This window comes from Arachis stenosperma, chromosome 4 (assembly GCF_014773155.1).
Source record: "Arachis stenosperma cultivar V10309 chromosome 4, arast.V10309.gnm1.PFL2, whole genome shotgun sequence".
In the NCBI taxonomy this organism is placed as follows: Eukaryota; Viridiplantae; Streptophyta; class Magnoliopsida; order Fabales; family Fabaceae; genus Arachis; species Arachis stenosperma.
This window is the reverse complement of record NC_080380.1, coordinates 16,738,677-16,761,204: the sequence shown is the minus strand read 5'-3', so window position 1 is coordinate 16,761,204 and position 22,528 is coordinate 16,738,677. Positions and strand designations below refer to the sequence as shown.

The 22,528-nt window shown below is 32.2% G+C and overlaps 1 protein-coding gene across 2 annotated transcripts; it reads right to left on the bottom strand.

Moving 5' to 3' along the window:
* Positions 1-15,631: 15,631 nt before the first annotated feature.
* On the bottom strand, positions 15,632-18,348 carry LOC130976329 (glucan endo-1,3-beta-glucosidase, basic isoform-like). Of its 2 annotated transcripts, none has more exons than XM_057901172.1 (3): positions 18,257-18,348; positions 16,998-17,513; positions 15,632-16,429 (listed from the first exon to the last, which is right to left on the bottom strand). In XM_057901172.1, exons 1-3 carry the CDS (start codon positions 18,327-18,329, stop codon positions 15,915-15,917), a joined length of 1,104 nt encoding a protein of 367 aa, XP_057757155.1. In that variant the 5' UTR covers positions 18,330-18,348; the 3' UTR covers positions 15,632-15,914. The 2 variants fall into 2 exon arrangements, with proteins under 2 accessions (XP_057757155.1, XP_057757156.1); XM_057901173.1 differs by having other exon boundaries at positions 15,632-16,392; positions 17,015-17,513.
* Between the last annotated feature and the right edge of the window lie 4,180 nt (positions 18,349-22,528).

Below are 22,528 nucleotides of genomic sequence, written 5' to 3'. Positions count from 1 at the left end.
TCAAGTATGTTGCCTTTTCTGTTGAGAAAGGTTTAATGTTTGAATCATATCTTTCCTTGTTAGCCAAGTCATTAATTTTTAAAATCAAATCTTTTTAAATTGTTTTTCAAATCATATCTTCTCAATCACATCTTTTTAAAACCATAACTTTTCAAACATATCTTTTTAATCACATCTTTTTCAAAATAGTTTTCAATCATATCTTTTTGATTTCTAATTTCAAAATCTTTTTCAAAAATCACTTGATTTCTTTTCCACTCTTAGTTTTCGAAAATCAATTAGTATTCTTCAAAATGTTTTTAAAATCTTTTACTTAATTTTTGAAAATTTCTTCCCTTCTTCTCACATCCTTCTATTTATGGACTAACACTATTCCTTGATGCACAATTCGAACTCCATCTTTCTTGATAAGTTTGAATTCTCTACTTCTTCCTTCTATTTTTCTTTTTCTCTGACACCTCAAGGAGTCTCTATACTGTGACATAGAGGATTTCATACTTTCTTGTTCTCTTCTCTTTCATATGAGCAGGAGCAAAGACAAAAACATTCTTGTTGAGGCTGATCCTGAACCTGAAAGGACCTTGAAGCGAAAGCTAAGAGAAGCTAAGGCACAACTCTCTGTAGAGGACCTAACAGAAATCTTCAAAGAAGAAGAACCCATGGCAGCCGAAAACAACAACAATGCCAACAATGCAAGGAAGGTGCTGGGTGACTTTATTGCACCTACTCCCGACTTCTATGGGAGAAGCATCTCTATCCCTGCCAATGGAGTTGACCCTGAGGTTTACAGACTTATGCTATTCTCTTTTGCTGTAAGAGACAGAGCTAGGATATGGTTGGACTCACAACCTAAAGAAAGCTTGAACTCTTGGGAAAAGCTAGTCAATGCCTTCTTGGCAAAGTTCTTTCCACCTCAAAAATTGAGTAAGCTTAGAGTGGAAGTCCAAACCTTCAGACAGAAGGAAGGAGAATCCCTCTATGAAGCTTGGAAAAGATACAAACAATTAATCAGAAAGTGTCCCTCTGATATGCTTTCTGAATGGAGCATCATAGGTATTTTCTATGATAGTCTGTCTGAACTGTCCAAGATGTCTTTGGATAGCTCTATTGGAGGATCTCTTCATCTGAAGAAGACGCCTACAGAAGCTCAAGAACTAATTGAAATGGTTGCAAATAACCAATTCATATACACTTCTGAAAGGAATCCTGTGAACAATGGGACAAATCAGAAGAAAAGAGTTCTTGAGATTGATACTCTGAATATCATATTGGCTCAGAACAAAATATTGACTCAGCAAGTCAACTTGATTTCTCAAAGTCTGTCTGGAATGCAAAATGCACCAAGCAGTACTAAGGACGCTTCATCTGAAGAAGAAGCTTATGATCCTGAGAACCCTTCAATGGAAGAGGTGAATTACATGGGAGAACCCTATGGAAACACCTATAATTCTTCATGGAGAAATCACCCAAATTTCTCATGGAAGGATCAACAGAAACCTCAACAAGGTTTCAACAACAATAATGGTGGAAGAAACAGGTTTAGCAATGGCAAGCCTTTTCCATCATCTTCTCAGCAACAGACAGAGAATTCTAAGCAGAACCACTCTGACTTAGCAACCATGGTTTCTGATCTAATCAAAACCACTCAAAGTTTCATGACTGAAACAAGGTCCTCCATTAGAAACTTAGAGGCACAAGTGGGTCAGCTGAGCAAGAAAATTACTGAACTCCCTCCTAGTACTCTTCCAAGCAATACAGAAGAGAATCCAAAAGGAGAGTGTAAGGCCATCAACATGGCCGAACTAGGAGAGGAGAAAGAGGCAGTGAACGCCACTGAGGAAGACCTCAATGGACGTCCACTGGCCTCCAATGAGTTCCCTAATGAGGAACCATGGGAATCTGAGGCTCACACTGAGACCATAGAGATTCCATTGGATTTACTTCTGCCATTCATGAGCTCTGATGAGTATTCTTCCTCTGAAGAGGATGAGTATGTCACTGAAGAGCAAGTTGCTAAATATCTTGGAGCAATTATGAAGCTAAATGACAAGCTATTTGGTAATGAGACTTGGGAGGATGAACCCCCTTTGCTCACCAAGGAACTGGATGACTTGTCTAGGCAGAAATTACCTCAAAAGAGACAAGATCCTGGGAAGTTTTCAATACCTTGTACCATAGGCACCATGACCTTTAAGAAGGCTCTGTGTGACCTAGGGTCAAGTGTAAACCTCATGCCTCACTCTGTAATGGAGAAGCTAGGGATCTTTGAGGTGCAAGCTGCAAGAATCTCACTAGAGATGGCAGACAATTCAAGAAAACAAGCTTATGGACTTGTAGAGGATGTTCTGGTAAAAATTGAAGACCATTACATTCCTGCTGATTTCATAGTCCTAGAGACTGGGAAGTGCATGGATGAATCCATCATCCTTGGCAGACCCTTCCTAGCCACAGCAAAGGCTGTGATTGATGTGGACAGAGGAGAATTGATCATTCAAGTAAATGAAGAATCCTTTATGTTTAAGACTCAAGGATATCCCTCTGTCACCATGGAGAAGAAGCATGAAGAGCTTCTCTCAAAACAGAGTCAAACAGAGCCTCCACAGTCAAACTCTAAGTTTGGTGTTGGGAGGCCACAACCAACTTCTAAGTTTGGTGTTGAACCCCCACATTCAAACTCTAAGTTTGGTGTTGGGAGGTTCCAACATTGCTCTGAGTATCTGTGAGGCTCCATGAGAGCCCTCTGTCAAGCTACTGACATTAAAGAAGCGCTTGTTGGGAGGCAACCCAATGTTATATTCATCTATTTTCCTTTGTTATTTTATGTTTTCTGTAGGTTGATGATCATGAGAAGTCACAAAATCAATTGAAAAAGCAAAAACAGAATGAAAAAATAGAAAGAAAAATAGCACACCCTGGAGGAAGACCTTGCTGGCGTTTAAACGCCAGTAAAGGCAGCAAATGGGCGTTTAACGCCCAGTCTGGCACCATTCTGGGCGTTTAACGCCAGAAAGGGGCACCAGACTGGCGTTAAACGCCAGGAAAGGGCAAGAAGTTGGCGTTAAACGCCAGAAATGGGAACTAGCCCGGCGTTTAACGCCAGAATTGGCATGAAGAGCATTTTTGCTCGCCACTTGGTACAGGGATGACTTTTCCTTGACACCTCAGGATCTGTGGACCCCACAGAATCCCCACCTACCTTACCACTCTCTCTCTTCTTTACCCATTCACCTCAACACCTCTTCCCTAAAAACCCTTCACCTATCAAATCCCATCTTTCTCTTCACCACTCACATCCATCCTTCATAAAACCCCACCTACTTCACCATTCAAATTCAAACCAATTTCCCTCCCAAACCCACCCTCCTATAACCGAACCCTACCCCTCTCTCCACCCCTATATAAACCCATCTTCATTCCTTCACTTTCACACACCCTAAACACTACTTCTCCCCCCTTTGGCCGAACCACAAAGCCACCTCCATCTCCTCTATTTCTTCTTCTTCTATTCTCTTCTTTCTTCTTTTGCTCGAGGACGAGCAAACCTTTTAAGTTTGGTGTGGTAAAAGCATTGCTTTTTGTTTTTTCATAACCATTTATGACGTCCAAGGCCGGAGAAACCTCTAGAAAGAGGAAAGGGAAGGCAAAAGCTTCCACCTCCGAGTCATGGGAAATGGAGAGATTCATCTCAAGGGTGCATCAAGACCACTTCTATGAAGTTGTGGCCTTGAAGAAGGTGATCCCCGAGGTCCCTTTTAAACTCAAAAAGAGTGAATATCCGGAGATCCGACATGAGATTCGAAGAAGAGGTTGGGAAGTTCTTACCAACCCCATTCAACAAGTCATAATCTTAATGGTTCAAGAGTTCTATGCCAATGCATGGATCACCAAGAACCATGATCAAAGTGTGAACCCGGACCCAAAGAATTGGCTTACAATGGTTCGGGGGAAATACTTAGATTTTAGTCCGGAAAATGTAAGGTTGGCATTTAACTTGCCTATGATGCAAGGAGATGAACACCCTTACACTAGAAGGGTCAACTTTGATCAAAGGTTGGACCAAGTCCTCACAGTCATTTGTGAAGAGGGCGCCCAATGGAAGAGAGATTCAAGAGGAAAGCCGGTTTAATTGAGAAGGCATGACCTCAAGCCCGTAGCTAGGGGATGGTTGGAGTTTATCCAACGCTCAATCATTCCCACTAGCAACCGGTGGCCATCATGATCCATAGCATCATGATTGGAGAAGAAGTAGAAGTTCATGAGGTTATAGCCCAAGAACTTTATAAGGTGGCGGACAAGTCCTCTACCTTGGCAAGGTTAGCCTTTCCTCATCTCATTTGTCACCTCTGTTATTCAGTTGGAGTTGACATAGAGGGAGACATCCCCATTGATGAGGACAAGCCCATCACTAAGAAAAGGATGGAGCAAACAAGAGATCTCACTCATCATGAAATCCCTGAGATGCCTCAAGGGATACACTTTCCTCCACAAAACTATTGGGAGCAAATCAACACCTCCCTAGGAGAATTGAGTTCCAACATGGGACAACTAAGGGTGGAGCACCACGAACATTCCATCCTCCTCCATGAAATTAGAGAAGATCAAAGAATCATGAGAGAGGAGCAACAAAGGCAAGGAAGAGACATTGAGGAGCTCAAGCACTCCATAAGATCTTCAAGAGGAAGAACAAGCCGCCATCACTAAGGTGGACCCGTTCTTTAATCTCCTTGTCCTTCATTTTCTTGTTTTTCGAAAAATCATGCTTATGTTTATCTATGTTTGTGTCTTGTGATCATTAGTGTCTTAGTGTCTATGCCTTAAAGTTATGAATGTCCTATGAATCCATCACCTTTCTTAAATGAAAAATGTTCTTAATTGAAAAAGAGAAGAATTGCATGAATTTTGAATTTTATAACAGATTAATTATTTTGATGTGGTGGCAATACTTTTGTTTTCTGAATGTATGCTTGAACAGTGCATATGTCTTTTGAATTTGTGGTTCATGAATGTTGGCTCTTGAACGAATGATGAAAAAGGAGACATGTTACTGAGGATCTGAAAAATCATAAAAATGATTCTTGAAGCAAGAAAAAGCAGTGAATACAAAAAAAAGAAGAAGCGAGAAAAAAAACAAAAAAAAAGGGAGAAAGAGAAAAAGAAAGAAAAAGAAAGAAATAAAGTTGTGATCCAAGGCAAAAAGAGTGTGCTTAAGAACCCTGGACACCTCTAATTGGGGACTCTAGCAAAGCTGAGTCACAATCTGAAAAGGTTCACCCAATTATGTGTCTGTGGCATGTATGTATCCGGTGGTAATACTGGAAGACAGAGTGCTTTGGGCCACGGCCAAGACTCATAAAGTAGCTGTGTTCAAGAATCATCATACTTAACTAGGAGAATCAATAACACTATCTGGATTCTGAGTTCCTATAGAAGCCAATCATTTTGAATTTCAAAGGATAGAGTGAGATGCCAAAACTGTTCAGAGGTAAAAAGCTAAAAGCCCCGCTCATCTAATTAATACTGATCTTCATAGATGTTTTTGGAATTCATTGCATATTCTCTTCTCTTTATCTTATTTGATTTTCAGTTGCTTGAGGACAAGCAACAATTTAAGTTTGGTGTTGTGATGAGCGGATAATTTGTACGCTTTTTGGCATTGTTTTTAGTATGTTTTTAGTAGGATTTAGTTAGTTTTTAGTATATTTTTATTAGTTTTTAGTTAAAATTCACTTTTCTGGACTTTACTATGAGTTTGTGTGTTTTTCTGTGATTTCAGGTATTTTCTGGCTGAAATTGAGGGACCTGAGCAAAAATCTGATTCAGAGACTGAAAAGGACTGCAGATGCTGTTGGATTCTGACCTCCCTGCACTCGAAGTGGATTTTATGGAGCTACAGAAGCCCAATTGGCGCGCTCTCAATGGCGCCAAAAACTTGGTGCACGAAATTGTGATCACTACTTTTCACAACTCAAATAATCCCCGGGGATTATTTGAGTTGTGAAAAATAGTGATCACAATTTCGTGCACCAGTCATCAAAACTCGCGCAAAGTATAAACTATTATATATTACTGGAAAGCCCTAGATGTCTACTTTCCAACGCAATTGAGAGTGCGCCATTTAGAGTTCTGTAGCTCTAGAAAATTCACTTCGAATGTAGGGAGGTCAGAATCCAACAGCATCTGCAGTCCTTTGTCAGCCTCTGAATCAGATTTTTGCTCAGGTCCCTCAATTTCAGCCAGAAAATACCTGAAATCACAGAAAATTACACAAACTCATAGTAAAGTCCAGAAATGTGAATTTTGCTTAAAAACCAAGGTTCTAAAAATCGAACCGGTCATCGAACCGTTCTAGTTACTGGTTCACTGGTTCATAGGTTCAATTGGTTCGACCGTGATTGAACCGAAAAAACCGTTTTATAATAAAATAATAAATAAATATAAATAAACACATTAAATTTGATTAAATTAGAGAATTTTTTGAAGAAATTCGGTACTTCACAATGTTTATTTTTTTTATTTTTTTCATGGAAGCGATAGGTAAATCAAAATGGCAACCATTTGTACATTGTTCTAGTGTTAATATCTGTGTTTCAATTATTGTAATACCTTGGCTGGGAGAAATTGTAATGGCTCATTGCTCCACATCTAACACGGATACTAGTGCAAGTGCACCTCAAATAAGTTCATGGTATGTAGATGAATCTTATGAAGAGCTCAAGAAGGGAATTCACATTGTGAGAATATCAGATGAGACCTTCACTTGTCTATATTGCACTAAGAGAAAAACAGGGATACCTGTATAGGGAACTCCTTTAACATGCTTCTGAGGTTTGTCATAGTAGTGCACTAAAAAGAAATGTAAGAGAGAAGGCTAATCATATAGGTCTAGCAAAATATTTGGAAAAAGATCTTGCATGTTTCGATGGCCCCTCAAAACCTGTAGATAAAGGTGTTCAATCCTGTTATGTTGAAGTTATTTATTCTTTACTAAGTTTTTCTGCAGAAATTGTCCAATTCATGAACATGTTTAATGGCATAATAAATATGTATATGGAAACAGAAAAACAAACAATTCCATTTCAAATTTATCTTGTAGAATCTTTGTAAGAGGAATCAAGAAATTCTCCAAAAATCAGTTCAGTTTCAGTAATCAGTAAACAACAATTATTAACCAAAGTTCACAATTCAGTTTAGCAGGATCAGTTGAATTAGTTTAGTGCTGGATAATTAAAAATAAAGACGGACTAATGGCAACAGAGCAAATACAAAACAATATATTCAACATTTTGGGATAATCTAAAGCAGCCGCATCAATTGCATTGTGGATTACATCAAAGATGCTATATTCTGCATCCTCAAAAGATTTCTTCCACTCTTGATGGCTATCAAAATTCACGGGGAGTAAACAAAATTAAATTTTTTCCAAGAAATAAATAAAAAATAATTCACCTTTGGGAGATTATGCTTCTGGGGTACTAAAGATTGACAGACATAGATCAAAATCTACCACTGATATAAAAACACAACAATCTAACAATCACAAGGTCAAGAACAACACCATAACAATTTATTAAATTAACAAATTAATAAGATCAAGAAAATATCAAAACCAGTTAATAATCAAATCAAGAACATCACAAAACGAGTTAATAATCAAAACAAGTTAACAAAACAGCAAACCAATGAAAAACAAAAGCTCTAAGTCTGGAACAGCAACCTAACAATTAAAACAACGACAAACTAAAACAATAACTAAAAATAGAGGAGGGAGAGGGAGCTAGAACTTTATAACTCGATGGAGATGGTTGAACAGAGGGCTGAGCTGCGGCGGAAAGGAGGCTGAGCAGTGGTGAAACGACGTCTGCACAGAGGTTGTACCACGCAACGGAACCGAAGCTGAACAGAGGCCGGAAGGCGATGGCTGGAGCGCGGCGGAAGCACGGCAAAATGGCGGAAAAAGCACGGCAAAACAGAGGGAAAGCTCGACAAAATAGACACGGAAGCGCGGCGAAAAGCGGCTGAACAGAGGCGTTGTGACGACGCTGGAGAAACACGGACGGCGGCAGTGACACGACGGATGTTGGACGGAGCAAGGGAGGGAGTGAGAGAGGAGTGAGAAGGAAGAGATGATGCTGCCTGGTACTCTAGTAAGGAGTGACTGCGTGAGTGAGTGAGGAGATTAGGGTTCTTGCGTTATCTTAATGAATGAAACGGCGCCGTTCATGTTAAAAAGGAGAAAACCGGCCGGGTCCCGGTTCGGTTCGACTGGGCGGTTCCCGGCCGGTTCAGCGATTCATTTACGGTTTTTAAAACAAGCGGTTATAGCTTCTGTCCAAACCGCTTTCTTTATCGGTTCACGGTTCGACCGGTCGGTTCGAACCAATTTTCAGAACCTTGTTAAAAACTAATAAAAATATACTAAAAATTGATTAAATCATACTGAAAACTATATAAAAACAATGCCAAAAAGCGTATAAATTATCCGCTCATCAGTGCATCATAAAACCATTATCTCTCTTGTTGTTATTATTCCATGCCATGTAAGGGGCCGAACTCATTGATGCATACAATCGTTTTAGACTAGGAATTATGGGCAAGTAGTGCAATTGTTTGTTTGGAACTCTCTTTACCCGCCGTTTACCAATCCATTCTCTTTCAACTTGAAACCTCGGTGCATCATAAAATCTACAAGCAATTAAATATACATCCTCCTTTTAATAAAATATACAACCATTCAAACAACAATCAATTTTCACTGAATTTAGACTTAATTTTGAAACTAACTTCTTTGCTTCGTAGTGGCTCTAGGGATGCCAATAGTCCCAATAGGTACTAATTCATTGCAAAGGGTTGTCTATTTATCAAAAGACTCTTACGTATGATTTGAATCAAACTTAATACTCATTATTCTAACACATACAAATAATTTCGAATGAATGCACCCCTCGAACAAAGCTTTTGTAGCAGATTCTAACAGATGATAAAATCTCTTTGCCTCCGGATTAAGCTCTTGTTTAGCATCTTCCATATCAGTAACACCAATTGTATCAAATACCATCTCATTGTATCTCACTTGGTTACCATCCCAATTCATTTCTTTGATGTTTAGTTCTCTAACCACCTGAACTCTCGTTGATTGACCCGCAGACCTATTGGAATTTGAGGTAGACCGATTAATTCCCTGCTCATCCACTTCTCTGTGTTCCGTCCACATCCAATATCCATCCTTGAATCCATTACGGTAGAGGTGAAGTGTTATATCCGAAGGTCCTAACCACTTAGTCAGCCGACACTTATAGCACGAACACTTAGATACCCCTTGAGACTTAAACGGTTCTATGTTGAAGATATACGCAATAAACTCATCAACCCCCTCAAAGAACTCAAGTTTTAAACCCCTGGTCCATCAATATCCCTATCATACATCATAGACGGTGGCTTGGAATCATTTTGCAACAAACACCCTAGAATTCAACCAATAACTAACACAACTTATTAAAATTTTTAGAAAATTTGACAGAGTTTCTTTTATAATTAGAATCTCCCACCAAATTTAATTATTATTTTTTTCCCAAACCAAACATGTTTTAAAAAATTTAAATAAAAATTCAGCAGAGAAAATAGCTGCAGGCATAAATTAGAATAAATACGCATTCAATCAAACATCAAATCCTAGCCGTTCTAGTGTGCAACACCTTATAACTCCACAATTTTCCAACAAACAAGGGTTTCAAGAAGGCGCCACTATGCAACCTTCTCCCACTTTCATCTTAAAACTCTATCCTAGAAAAAGTAAGTCCGACATAAAACTTAAATAATTTATTATATTCAGAGATAGAAAACTAACTTGGAATATGACTACACAGACTACGTGTAACACCCTACCATTTATTGTCTTACGCTTAAGTCATAATTCAATTATCAGTCTCAATATTTCAAGTTAAGTGCTTCAATTTTCCAAAAGTATGCTCATGAACTTTATGCTATGTTTATCAATCAAATATCCTAAATAGCATATAAACACGACTCAAAGTATGCTCAGAAGCATAAGCAGTCCATTCCTCTGGCTTACAAGGATGAACTACTCTGATACCATAATGCAACACCCTACCATTTATTGCCTTATGCTTAAGTCATAATTCAATTATGGTTTGGTGCTACGACACAAGGTTAAGATACAAATACGTATATATATATAAAGGAATATTATACTAGAAGCCTGTGAAAGGATTTAAAACTCGAGAAAAAGACAATTCATCGATCGCTCACACTCGATAATTTATATATATAAGCACGTCAGAAGTAGGTAGATAATTAAAAGCTCAAAGGAAGAATAAGAGTAAAGAGACATATATAAGTATATATAAGTATCAACTAGTCTTGGCAGCAAAAACTAGACCGGTTAGAGTTACAACAGTAAAACAGTTGGATAGGCATAACTTATCTCTCCAAAATACGTCATAAGCCTATAAAGCAAGTCTTCAAAACAAGTGCATAATATAAGTATTTCCAAAAGAATGAGAGAGTCTAAAATTACAGCAGAATAAAAGGTCTTCTTCGTTGTCCTTCTAGATAAACCTCCCACTCACTGAGAAGTGCCGGGATTTGCATTTGAAATGTAATAATTTCTGAAACGGGTGAGAACATCATCCCTTACGGGGTTCTCAGCAGGACAATAATTCTAAATAGAGACTATGTAAAACCACATGAACCTGCTAGGCAATTTTAATCTCCAATCACACAAAGTTCAAGCCCAGGGTTCTTACTAATCTGATTAAGGTAGATAAACTAAATCTTAACTATATTAGTGATCTTTAAATCTTAGTTTTTCCTTATACAAATCATCATCTCTCTCAATATCATAGATTTCCAAGTCATTTAGTAATTCAATATTAAAATTTAGTTTCAATATTATCAATTTATTCTCAGTTTTTTCACAAATCTTAATCACCACCTCTCATCAAGAACAACTTTCAGCGTCACCAATGTCAGCATAAGAGATCTCTCAGTTGTGCAAACACATACAAGACAATACAAGGAATACAAAAATAGAGAGAATAGATAAAGCAACTTGTTCAATTAGCATATAGATACAATTATTCAAATAGGCAAGCCAGATACAAGATGCACACCCAAACAATACACACAAATACAGATGATGTATGCCTGTCCTATGGCCAATAAACTCATCTGTTAGTTATACAGCCAAACCCGACATGTCCGGTAGCTAACCCTGGACAGTCCCTCGGTGCGTGCATCCCTAAGCTCAAACTCAAAATCATATTCATTGATCAATATCCATGGAGAAAACAGCCAGGAAGGTATAAGTGCCCGTCTACATCTTGTGACAGAGGTCAACAAAGTCTTAATTCCGACCAAAAGCAAGTGGGACAAAACCACCATCCTTGCATGTTACCCTAGAAGCTCAAATATCAACTGGGAGCAAGTGGGACAACACCACGATCCTTGCATCTATCCCAGAAGCTCAAATACCGGCTGAAAGCAAGCGGGACAAAACTATAATCCTTGCATCTAGCCCCAGAAGCTCAAATACCAACTGGAAGCAAGCAGGACAAACTCACAATCCTTGTATCTACCCTAGAAGCTCAAATATCAATCAACTCATTCTCGTTATCCTCTCGAATAAACTCAGCCTCATCATTCACTCATGTCATCTTATTCTCATTATCCTCTCAAATCAACTCAATCTCATCATTTAATCATATCATCTCATTCTCATTATCCTCTCGAATAATCTCAATCTAATCATTTAATCATATAATCTCATCCTCATCATCCTCTCAAATCAAATCAATTTCATCATTCAATCATATCATCTCATCCTCATTATCTTCTCGAATCAACTCAATCTCATCATTCAATCATATCATTTTATTTTCATTATCCTCTATACTCATTATAAGATTTACGGAAGTTTGAAATGTTAAGAAAACAATTTAGAGGAATAAGATTAGTTTCAAATCATATAAAATAGTTATCAGATCTCAAATAGGGGTTACAAAAGTGAAAAAAAAAACAGAGTTGAATAGGCAAATAAACAGTTAAAAATCACATTTTTAGTGAGACAGGACATTCGTGTGTATGCATGCCTCATGCGTACGCACGAGTTCTCTTTTGTGCATGCGCACAAAAAACATTCAGCTCTGGAAACGCAAGTCGTGCATACGCATGACCTCAGTCTTCTGCAACTTCTGCAAAATTCAGTTTTAAACGTTCATAACTTTTTTGTTAAAAATCATTTTCCGTCCATTCTTTGAACATCATAAAATAGACAAACCCAATTTTCATTTAAAACAAGTTCTATAGAATTTTGAGATCCGAATTTTGTTAAAAATTCATTTTTACCCAAACATTTCTGCATAACAATTTTCACTAATTCCAGTTCTAATTCAGTTCAAAACCATTCCAATACCACTTCTAAGCTCTCTCAAAATATATTTATCAATTTTCTACCCTTTCTAATCATTCAACTCCCGTTTAACCAATTCTCCAAGACAATCTCAACATACACACTCATACAAACAAAATCCACAACCAATCATCATCAAATATATATCTCATTCTCATACAACATTTCACACCACTTACCTCAACTTACCACATAGGAGATTCCTCACCCTATCATGGCCTCCGGCCCAATTTACACAAATTACAATATTCATATACCAAATTTTCGATAAAAACTTCAATATACATACTCATTTTCATGCAACATAGAACCAACATTCATCATAATATCCAATTGCAACAATATCATATAGAACCTCTCAATTCATAAAAGCCTCATTATTTCCACTCTCAATTTTATATGAAAAATATATCAACTAACTCAATACTCATACTAACCATTATTTAAGTATACCAACAAGCAATTCCATTCAACTTATCCTAAAGGCAAGTAAGCTAGGTTTTTATATAACCTTACATAATGCCTACTCAAAACTATCACCCGTATCTTAATGTTGTAATTTCAAGCTTCCAAATTTTTCTTTCCAAAATTTTACCAAGCCAAGATTTCAATTACTCAATCTAACACCATATTATACAATTTAACACAATATTAAAAACTAGAATTTTTATAAATTGATGAACTAAGAGAGAAAAAGAGTTTCTTATCTTTATCCACTAAAATTAGTGATGAATACCACCAAGAACATAAGTTAGAGAACTCTCTATAACAACATCAAAATTACCAAAAATATTCAATACCCAAACCAAAAATATAATTTCAGCTTTGAATGAGAAATTGGGGCTGGGATTTTGAGTTACTCACCAAAATATTTAGATAAAATTGAAGAGGAGGAGACAAGTTTCGCGTGGCCGTAAACGGCTCGTCAATCGGAGCTCCATAGCAAAAGTTATGATGGATTGAAGGTGAGAATGGCTAGAGTTTTCTCTCCTTTACTCTTTTCTCTTCTCTCAATTTCGAATTTCTCTAATAAAATGGAGAAAATGATGGCTGAAATCTCATTAAGTGTGGGTATATATATGGGGCTTGGGCCGGTAAGGCCTAATTTCATTTCTTTAGTCGGTTGGTCCTATTTTAAACCAAAACTTTTAAGATAAGTGTTTTAATTCATACCATAAATATTTTATTTCTCCAAATTGTAAATATTAAATCTCTAATCCTTTTTCGCTCTCATTTAATTTATTTATTAGTTGTCAATTAATTATTTAGTATTTTGCGGGGTTTTACACTACGGAAGAAGCGAATTCCAATTAATCTCAAAAAAAATAGCATCGTCCGAATAAAAAAGATAACTTATTAAATTCACAAAGTGAAATTACATCAAAAACTAATTTGAAAGGAATAAATAAAACCCAACCTTACAATTAATTAAAACCTCATTCTAGTTTTACCAAATTAACAACAAGCATATATAACAAAAATAAACGATATAAATTTAATGCAATTAAAAAAATCCATTCACTAAACTCAAATAAAATCTTTCATCAACTCAAACACTCTTAATATATAATACTTAAATAAAATCTTCAAACAACTCAAGCACTCTTAATTTCATCCTATTCTAATCTACTTTAACATTATTTAATTTCTAATTACATTAAATTAACATAACAAATCTTAATTACACACTTCATTGAACAAATATAATTAATAATTTAATAAAATACTTAACAAAGTCCTAAACTCATAAAAAAATTATACAAAAATTACTTCTAATGGTTACTGCAGGTTGATAGAAGTATGGTAGTGACAAGAAGCGACAGTGATGGCAATAAGTTGAGAGACAAAAAGACGAGAGAGAGAGAAAAAGAGAAGAGAGAGTTCGCAAAAGTGAGAGAAAAGAGTTTCGTGTTTGAATTTTATTAACAAAAATATTTGCGGTAAGATGTTCGTTATTGCCTAAAATTCGATGATAATATTGGCGCTAATAAAATAAAATTTTACGTCACTATTTACAGTCATATTTAATAACAAAATTTTTACTCTGATAGTAATTTTTTTGAGGGACGAATTTTTACTTGTAATCGTCAAAAACTTTAACGCTAAATCTGACAATAAATCTAATGATATTCAATATTTCGCTTATATGATGTAGTGTCTATTGGATCAAATAATAATAATATTTTGTCTCTTTATTTGAAATACAATTTCGCTACCTTTGCTAACAAGAAAAATGTTTAAATGTGTTATTTTAGATGATTAGATAGAAAGATTTTATATTATTTTAGCATTAATTATAATTATTAAAATATTACTTTTAAACACTTTTTATAATTACTGATATCATTATTAACCATCAATAATGACTAAAATGAAGAGAATTATAAAAAAGAGAATGATAATGGAACTAAAGAAAAATGACATGAAAAAAATGTGCAATAGATTGAGAAGATATTGTTAGAAGAAATAAGAAAAAAAAAATAAAACTCACGTGCAGTTATACGAAATTAATAATTAAAAACGGTGTGATAATTTAATATATTTAATTAAATTATTATATAATAATTTTTAATTATCTATTTCACATACATAAAAATAAATATATGTAAATTGTCCCTAAAAATAGAAGTGGATTGGATTATTCGATACGACCTTGTGGCTCGATTCGAAAATCTTTGAACTTTTTTATAAAAGTTATTAATTAAAAAGACCAGATCATAAATTAAAAAAAAACTTATAAAATTCGTGAGCTGGCTCATTAAAATAATCTTTTTATAAGAATAAATTATTTTTAGTTTATACTTTTAACTATTCATTTATATTAAACTTAAAACAAAATTAAATAGTAATCAATAGTGAAGACTAGTTAAATTTTTAATTTTTTTATTCAAAAAAAAGTTTATAAATTACAAGTATAGTTATGATATGTGACTAACAATAATTAATATATAAATAAATTATATTTACAAATTATGAATTATAAATTTTAGAATGCATTTAATATTGATTTAGAATTTTTAAGTTTATTATTTTAAGTTTGTAATTCACAAAACAAAATACGCTCATAAGTTTAACTTGTCAAACTTTAAACAGATCATGTTTAAGCCTGAAAAAAGTCTATATAAAAAATAATAAATCTAAATTTAAACTATCTATTTATAATATAAATTAGAGTTGTTAGACTTGTCAAAATTAAAGCTCCACTCAATTCTGTTCATTTTCACCTTAAATTATCCTCCAAGAATCAAATAGTACATCACATGATCACAACATCAATTACAAGAATAATCACTCCTTTATTTTGTCTTGCTCTATCCATTCTTATTATTTCTACTACCGCATTAAAAATTTAGTATAGTCTTAGATCAACATATCAAAACACATTTGGATACATCAACCTAAAATCTACCAAATTCTCACAGTAATTAAAAAAGGAAATGGATTAGAAAATCACCCAAATTTTGACAACATAAATTCAAATTAAAGCTCAAATGTCACTCTTCAATAATGGAACAACTGTTGCATTGAACTCATTGGCAAAGAATTCCCTTCTCCTTTCTGCACCAAACCCAAATGAATACTTCTTCTGTTTATTAGGAAAGAAAAGTCCAAAATGTTTCTCCAGCTCTGGATTCTTCTGGTTCTCATCAAACATGGCAAACAAATAAGTTTCTGTAGGCTTCCAAGGCCTTCTTGGAGTGCCCCCATTAACATGACGAATCAAATTATCCAAATAAATTCGTGCATTATCATAAGTTGCACCAAAATCTCCACTTGAGGGCCACCCGCTTTCAGACACAACAACCTCAACAAAACCAATTCCGGTGTTATCAATGGCAGCATGCACTGCATCTAGCATAGCATCAAAAAGATTCTGGTACCCATATTGACCATCTTGTACCACAACATTTGGTGATGTGAAAATAGCATAGGGTAGTGATATGTCACGTGAGTTATCTTTATAGCTAAAGTAAGGATAAACGTTGGTTAGTAATGGTGCACCTACAAACAAAAATGTGTGAAAAAAAATAGAAATAAGTTCAAAGTAATTCAAAGTTTTTTTTATTTTTATTATTAATTATCACAGAAATAATTAAATAATATTAGATAGATGTAATAAAAGTATAATTAGATATTATATATATATAATTATGGATATTAAGTTAAATAAAATAAGGATAAAATATATTTTTTTTTTAAATTTGTTAAAATTTTTTAAAATATTTTAAAATTTTATTTTGTTTTAATATTACCCTAAAGTTTTTTATTTACATCAAATATATTTTTTAATAGTTAAATTTTTAAAAAATTTATAATTAATTAAGCAATAATATTGGATAACTAGGAGTCAATAATAAAATTTTGTGTTTGACTTGCTCATGTTAAAAATTGTTTTTTGAAAAATTAATTATTAGGAATACATTTGATATAAATCGACAATTTTTGACATAAAACTAAAACAAATTAAAAACTTAAGAATATTTTTAAAATTTTTAATAAATTTTAAAAATAAAAAATATATTTTACCCATAAAATAATTTTGAGTAATTGTCTCGTTAACATTACCGACCTGCATATACCAAATACCTTATAATTGGGTCTAGGTATGACCTGACATCACCCCTAAATGAGGCTTGTGAAGGAGGAAAAGAGTTTCCTAAGAGGGACATGTCAATGGCAGTTGAAACCTTAATTTGATCATGGAGGCCTTGAGCTCTAATAGCTTGGTATACATTCTGAATTGCTGGGAGAACATACTGAGCCATCCATGAAGTGGAGTCTCCAACAGGTCTCACTTCATTACCAACTGCAATGTACTTGATTTTGACACTAGGCCAAAAGCTTAGCACATTTCTTTGCACCCATTGGCGTGCGCTGTCAGAGTTTGTGGCAAGCCCTTGAAGGTCAGAGTTTGGAACTCCAAGAATGAGTTCAATGCCGGAGTTTCTAAGTGCTTGTAGAGCAGCTTGATTGGAATCATAGAGTCTCATTCGTTTGATGTTATTTGATCTGTAAACATCTATCACTTCGTTTGCTGCTGGTAGATTGTTGCCCACCATCCCATAGCACACACCAATTTGTGCATCTATAGGTCAAATAGACGACCTTGTTAGTTTTAAACGAAAAATACTACATTATCTGTTATTATTTTTTAGAATTTCGCTAAAGAGTCAATGAAATATTTGTACAATGTGTACAATGAGTTATATATTTGGCCTAATATAAGTTAAAAAATAAACATTCAGGGTAAAATATTATTAATTTCTCAAACACAATACACTCATACTATCCAGAATAACCATCCGGTACTAGGGATAATAAACATCTGAGATATCCTATTGAATCGAACATCCCTATACCCCATTGTACATATTGTACAGATACTTCATTAGCTCTCTATATTTCCTCTATTTTTTTATTAATATTTAGTCAAAAAACTTAAAAAAATATAAACAGAAATTTTAATGAATATTAATTAATTTAAAATTGATTTTTTATATACCTATTCAGTTATTCTTAAGTAGGAAAACTTTTAAATATTTTTAAAATACTAGTATTTCAGTGATGTTAATCTTTAATTTGAATTAATATATATTATATATTATATATATTTTTTATAATTAAAATTAAGGATTAAAATGATTGAACATCAATATTCTAAAAACATTTAAAATTCTTCTAATATATTATTGTATACGAGACTTATGAAATGCTTACTATAAAAATTTTGTTACAGACGATACAATTTTAATGACATACGTAGATACACATACAAGATTAACATTTAACAAATTAAAGAGATTAGTTGCGCTTTATAGAATTACGAACCTGCCAAGCGAAGCTTAGCTATGTATAGAAGAAGCAATAGAGCAGTAACCCATGAGAACGAAGATATTATCATTAGTATGATGAAAATCTAAAACAACAATTATCAAAGGATTTGCTCTATTTTGGCCTCTGAATTGATCCCCTTATATACACACAAAGATGCACACACACCTCATGACTCATCACGGAACATGCATAAACTTACAAGAACTTTATTTGAATATTTAATATAAACTATGCCTAATTAAAAAATATTAGAGAGATAAAAAATAATCAACCTAAACAGTTTAAATTTATTTTATTTATTATTTATATATTGTATGGTGCATTAAATAAAGCTAATTGTCAATTTTTTATTAATATTTTTTTGTTACTAAATATTTTTGTTAAATAAAATATAAACTAATTTAGATTGATCGAGTAGTCAACTCATTCATCCGCTTAAGCAAGTGTCTAGCATAATTAATTGACCAACAAAAGATCATTAAATAGAGTTTAGACCTGTGATAAATTAGTTCTTATTCTCCATCGAACTGGAAGATATCGTGAGCAATCAAAAAATAAAATATAAAAAAAAGTCTAGAGAACTCACTATAACATAAGCAAACTTAAGTCAATTCTTTGTATTTCTAATTTTAAGATTCGAAAAATAATTAAGATAATTAAGAATTATTTTTTTTTATAACAGATCTTCTCTATTTTAACTAATTAATTCTAGTTAGCTAGCTACCTTTTTAATTAACTGGTTTCCTAGCCAAACCGTAAAATATATTCCGCAGTCTGCGTTTCTGAATCGAATCAAATATCTAATAATATATGCTTATTATTCGTTCATTTATTTATTTTTGTCACGTATCCCTCTGCTCACAATCAAATAAAAGACAAAGGTCTTTAGCTAGCTTAAAAAAAAAATAAAGAAGAGTTTTGTCTTGTTGGTTGACATTATTTTACTACAGTAGTACACTTAATCTAATGAAAATTGTAACCAATTATACACATGTATATATAGATTCGGACTCAAAAACTCTGCATGCAGCGCGTGAAATTGAAGGTAAAAAAATGTCCCAAGATTAATCCTGCTAGACATTTCATATATGCAAAAGCAATGTAATTCTCATAGTAATATATATGATCTTACTGTAATGCAGTACTTATAAAGAAGTTTCCACTAATAAAACTAGATATGGGGTCATGGGACCTATATATATGTATAAAATTATATGGATTAACGGACAGTATTTTTTTTTTCAACATTTTTTATTATAACCTCATTTCCATATTAACAACTTGTTACCAATAAAAATCAAATAAAGTAGATTTGCTTTTTCTCTGAAAATAGGTTGTATATATCTCAGTTGTTGGCTGTATAACATTATATAAATTGCAATATAATCGATATATTATAAAAATAACGCCGCCGGCTGCTGCGTATGCATAATTGTATATTATTATGAGTGCGTGCATGTGAGGAGAAGAATTGAATAAGTGAAACGGAAAAGGAAAAATACAGGTGGATAGTGAAAATATTAGAATAATAGATATGTCATATATTTAATTTAATATGTATATAGATGATTATATTTATTATTTTTAATTAAATGAATATTTTTTTTATTTGATTTATTCATAAATAATAAATAATAGTTAAATATTTAATTTATTAAATATATAAATAATTATTCTAATATTAAAATTTAAAAAATAATTTAAAATAAAATATTTTTTTATTTTTATTAAGTCAATTTTAAAATTTATCATTCATCATTATCTATCTAAAAAATCGAAAAAAAAATACAACGTATACATACAGCCAAAAAAATCAGTGGGACAAAACAATAACTTATCTTATAATAAGTTACTTAATTACTCGATAAAAATATATAATATATAAAATTTATTTTTTAAAAAATATTAGTCAATATTTCAACGTAACTCCATCTTCATCCACTCTCACTTCTTTTGGTCGTCCAACTCTATCTCCATCCCCAACGCCATCACCCCACCTCACTATAAAAATACTTCCATTTTACTGCAACTCCATACTTATTAAATTCTTATTTTATTTTTATTTATTATTTTAATTTTTTTTTAAAACAAAATTTGTCATAAATATTTTTAAAATTAGTTATGATAAAAGATAATCATCTAAAAATTTTAATTACTTTAATTTATTTTAAAATTTAAAACTAATTTAATAATTAATATAAATAGATAATATTATTCTCTCGTAACATACAACAACAACATATATACAATAAAATTTTTATTATCTTTTATTTTTTTATCCTTTCATAATTTTATGAACACTATCAACCCACCAACGAAATATACTTTTAACTTAGTGTACGCACTACTACCCCCCCCCCCCTTTTTTTTAATTCATGTTACGAGGAAGTTATATTGCAGGTGTATAACTTCAACATTTTCATAGCCACAAACATTACTTCACGGTGCAGATCCATCACAACACGGTTCTCTTGTTATGCAATAATCACATTGATAATTAATATTAATTATTAATTAATAGTAACTAATAAAATTGTGAAAGAATAAAAAAATAAAAAATAAAAAAAATTGTATTTTGTATTTTTTGATTGATTAAAATTGATTATTGATTGATTTTTTGATTGATAAAAAATTATAAAGATAAATCTAAATATATATAGAACATTGTTTAGAAAAGATAAAAATAAATAAAAATAAAAAAAGATAATAACAAGTGATTTAATAGTAACAATAAATTAATGCATGAGCAATAATGGTTTGTGATGTTTTTCTTCCAAAACACCATATATGAATATTGAGAGACAGGAGATGGGAGTGGGTGGAATTGTGGTTGAAATTAGAGATAAGATAAGGGGAAGAAATGATGTTGGTGGCGGTAGTGGTTTGGGAGAGGGTGTTTGGAAGAGAAGATAGAATATATTTGGAAAATGATGATTATGTAGAGGGTAAAATTAAAAAAATTAGTGATTATATTTTGATTAGAAAAATTTAAAGACAGGAAAAAAATTGATGCAAATTAAAAATATTAAAAATAAAATTAAAATAAATTAGAATTTAGAGATATTTTTAAAAATTTTAATAAAATTTAAAAATAAAAAATTATACTTTATTCCATTTAAAAATATTTTTGAGATTATAATTATTAAAATTAAATCGATAATTAATTCAGTCAAAATACTAAATTATTAACTTAACTGTTAGATTATAATTGAACCAGTTAACCTAATTATAATTGAATAATTTTAATTTTATATATACTTAATAAACTATTATTTTTAAATTTTAATAATTCATTAAATAGTTTAAACCTATTATATATGTACTTTAAGTATTTTTTAAAAAAATCATATAACTATAGAAAGAAGAAATATGTTACTATCAATAATAATAAAGAGTAATTTTGTCTTTTTTTTAATTTTCAAATATTTAAAAAATTTAATATTTATTTTAATAATTATATATAATTTAAAAAATATAGTTAATTTGAGAAAAAGTAAATATAAAATTAAATCAAATGAAACAACTTAGCTTAGTGGCAAAATTTTGTGCCTCCTAATTAACTTGACGACACAAGTATGAAGTTACAGAAAAGCTTTTATGAGACTTATGTGCAGAAGAAAGGCTAACATGGAGAACAATGCAAGTGCAGAGTGTATCAGTGTTAGCACTTGTCTAATTTAGACACAGTTTTTTGTATGTCGGTTTCTGTTAAATTGGCGGACTTCTAACGGATTTAATTGCTGTTGACCAATTTAAATGCAAAAATGATCTAAATATCAATCAAATCGGTAAAATCAGGGAATGAATTTTTTTTAATTTGTGTTTTAATTGAGGAAATAAAGTATAATTTTTAAATTTTTAATAATATTTTTTTGAGATTTTTTTTAATTCTACTTATAAAATTAACAGAAATATTAGTTAGTTGTTTTTTTAATTTTTAGTCTTTAGTCAATTTTTTTTAAAAATTTATTATTTAATTAATTTAAATATCTATTTTACGTAGTACCACTAGTTATTTAAAAAATTAAAAAATTTATTTATTTTTTATTTTTTTAAAAGTTAAATAAAAAATAATATTTAAAGGATATCTAATTACATCGTAAAATTAATAATAAAAAATTATATTTTATCTTTTTAAGTGAAAATAAAAATTGAGAAGATCCTAAAACCATTGGTCTAATTCAATTTTGCTAACACTGCTTGAGATTTTTTAATTTAATTTAATTTATTATTATATTTTTGTGTGTGCATATTTACATTTAGTTT

Bases quoted from the DNA above. Each gene is read 5' to 3' on its own strand.
- LOC130976329 (XM_057901172.1), bottom strand. From the start codon at position 18,329: ATGATAATATCTTCGTTCTCATGGGTTACTGCTCTATTGCTTCTTCTA. The intron at 17,514-18,256 runs GTTCGTAATTCT...TTTGACCTATAG, and splicing joins AGCTAAGCTTCGCTTGGCAG to ATGCACAAATTGGTGTGTGC. The intron at 16,430-16,997 runs GTCGGTAATGTT...TTTTGTTTGTAG, and splicing joins AAGGTATTTGGTATATGCAG to GTGCACCATTACTAACCAAC.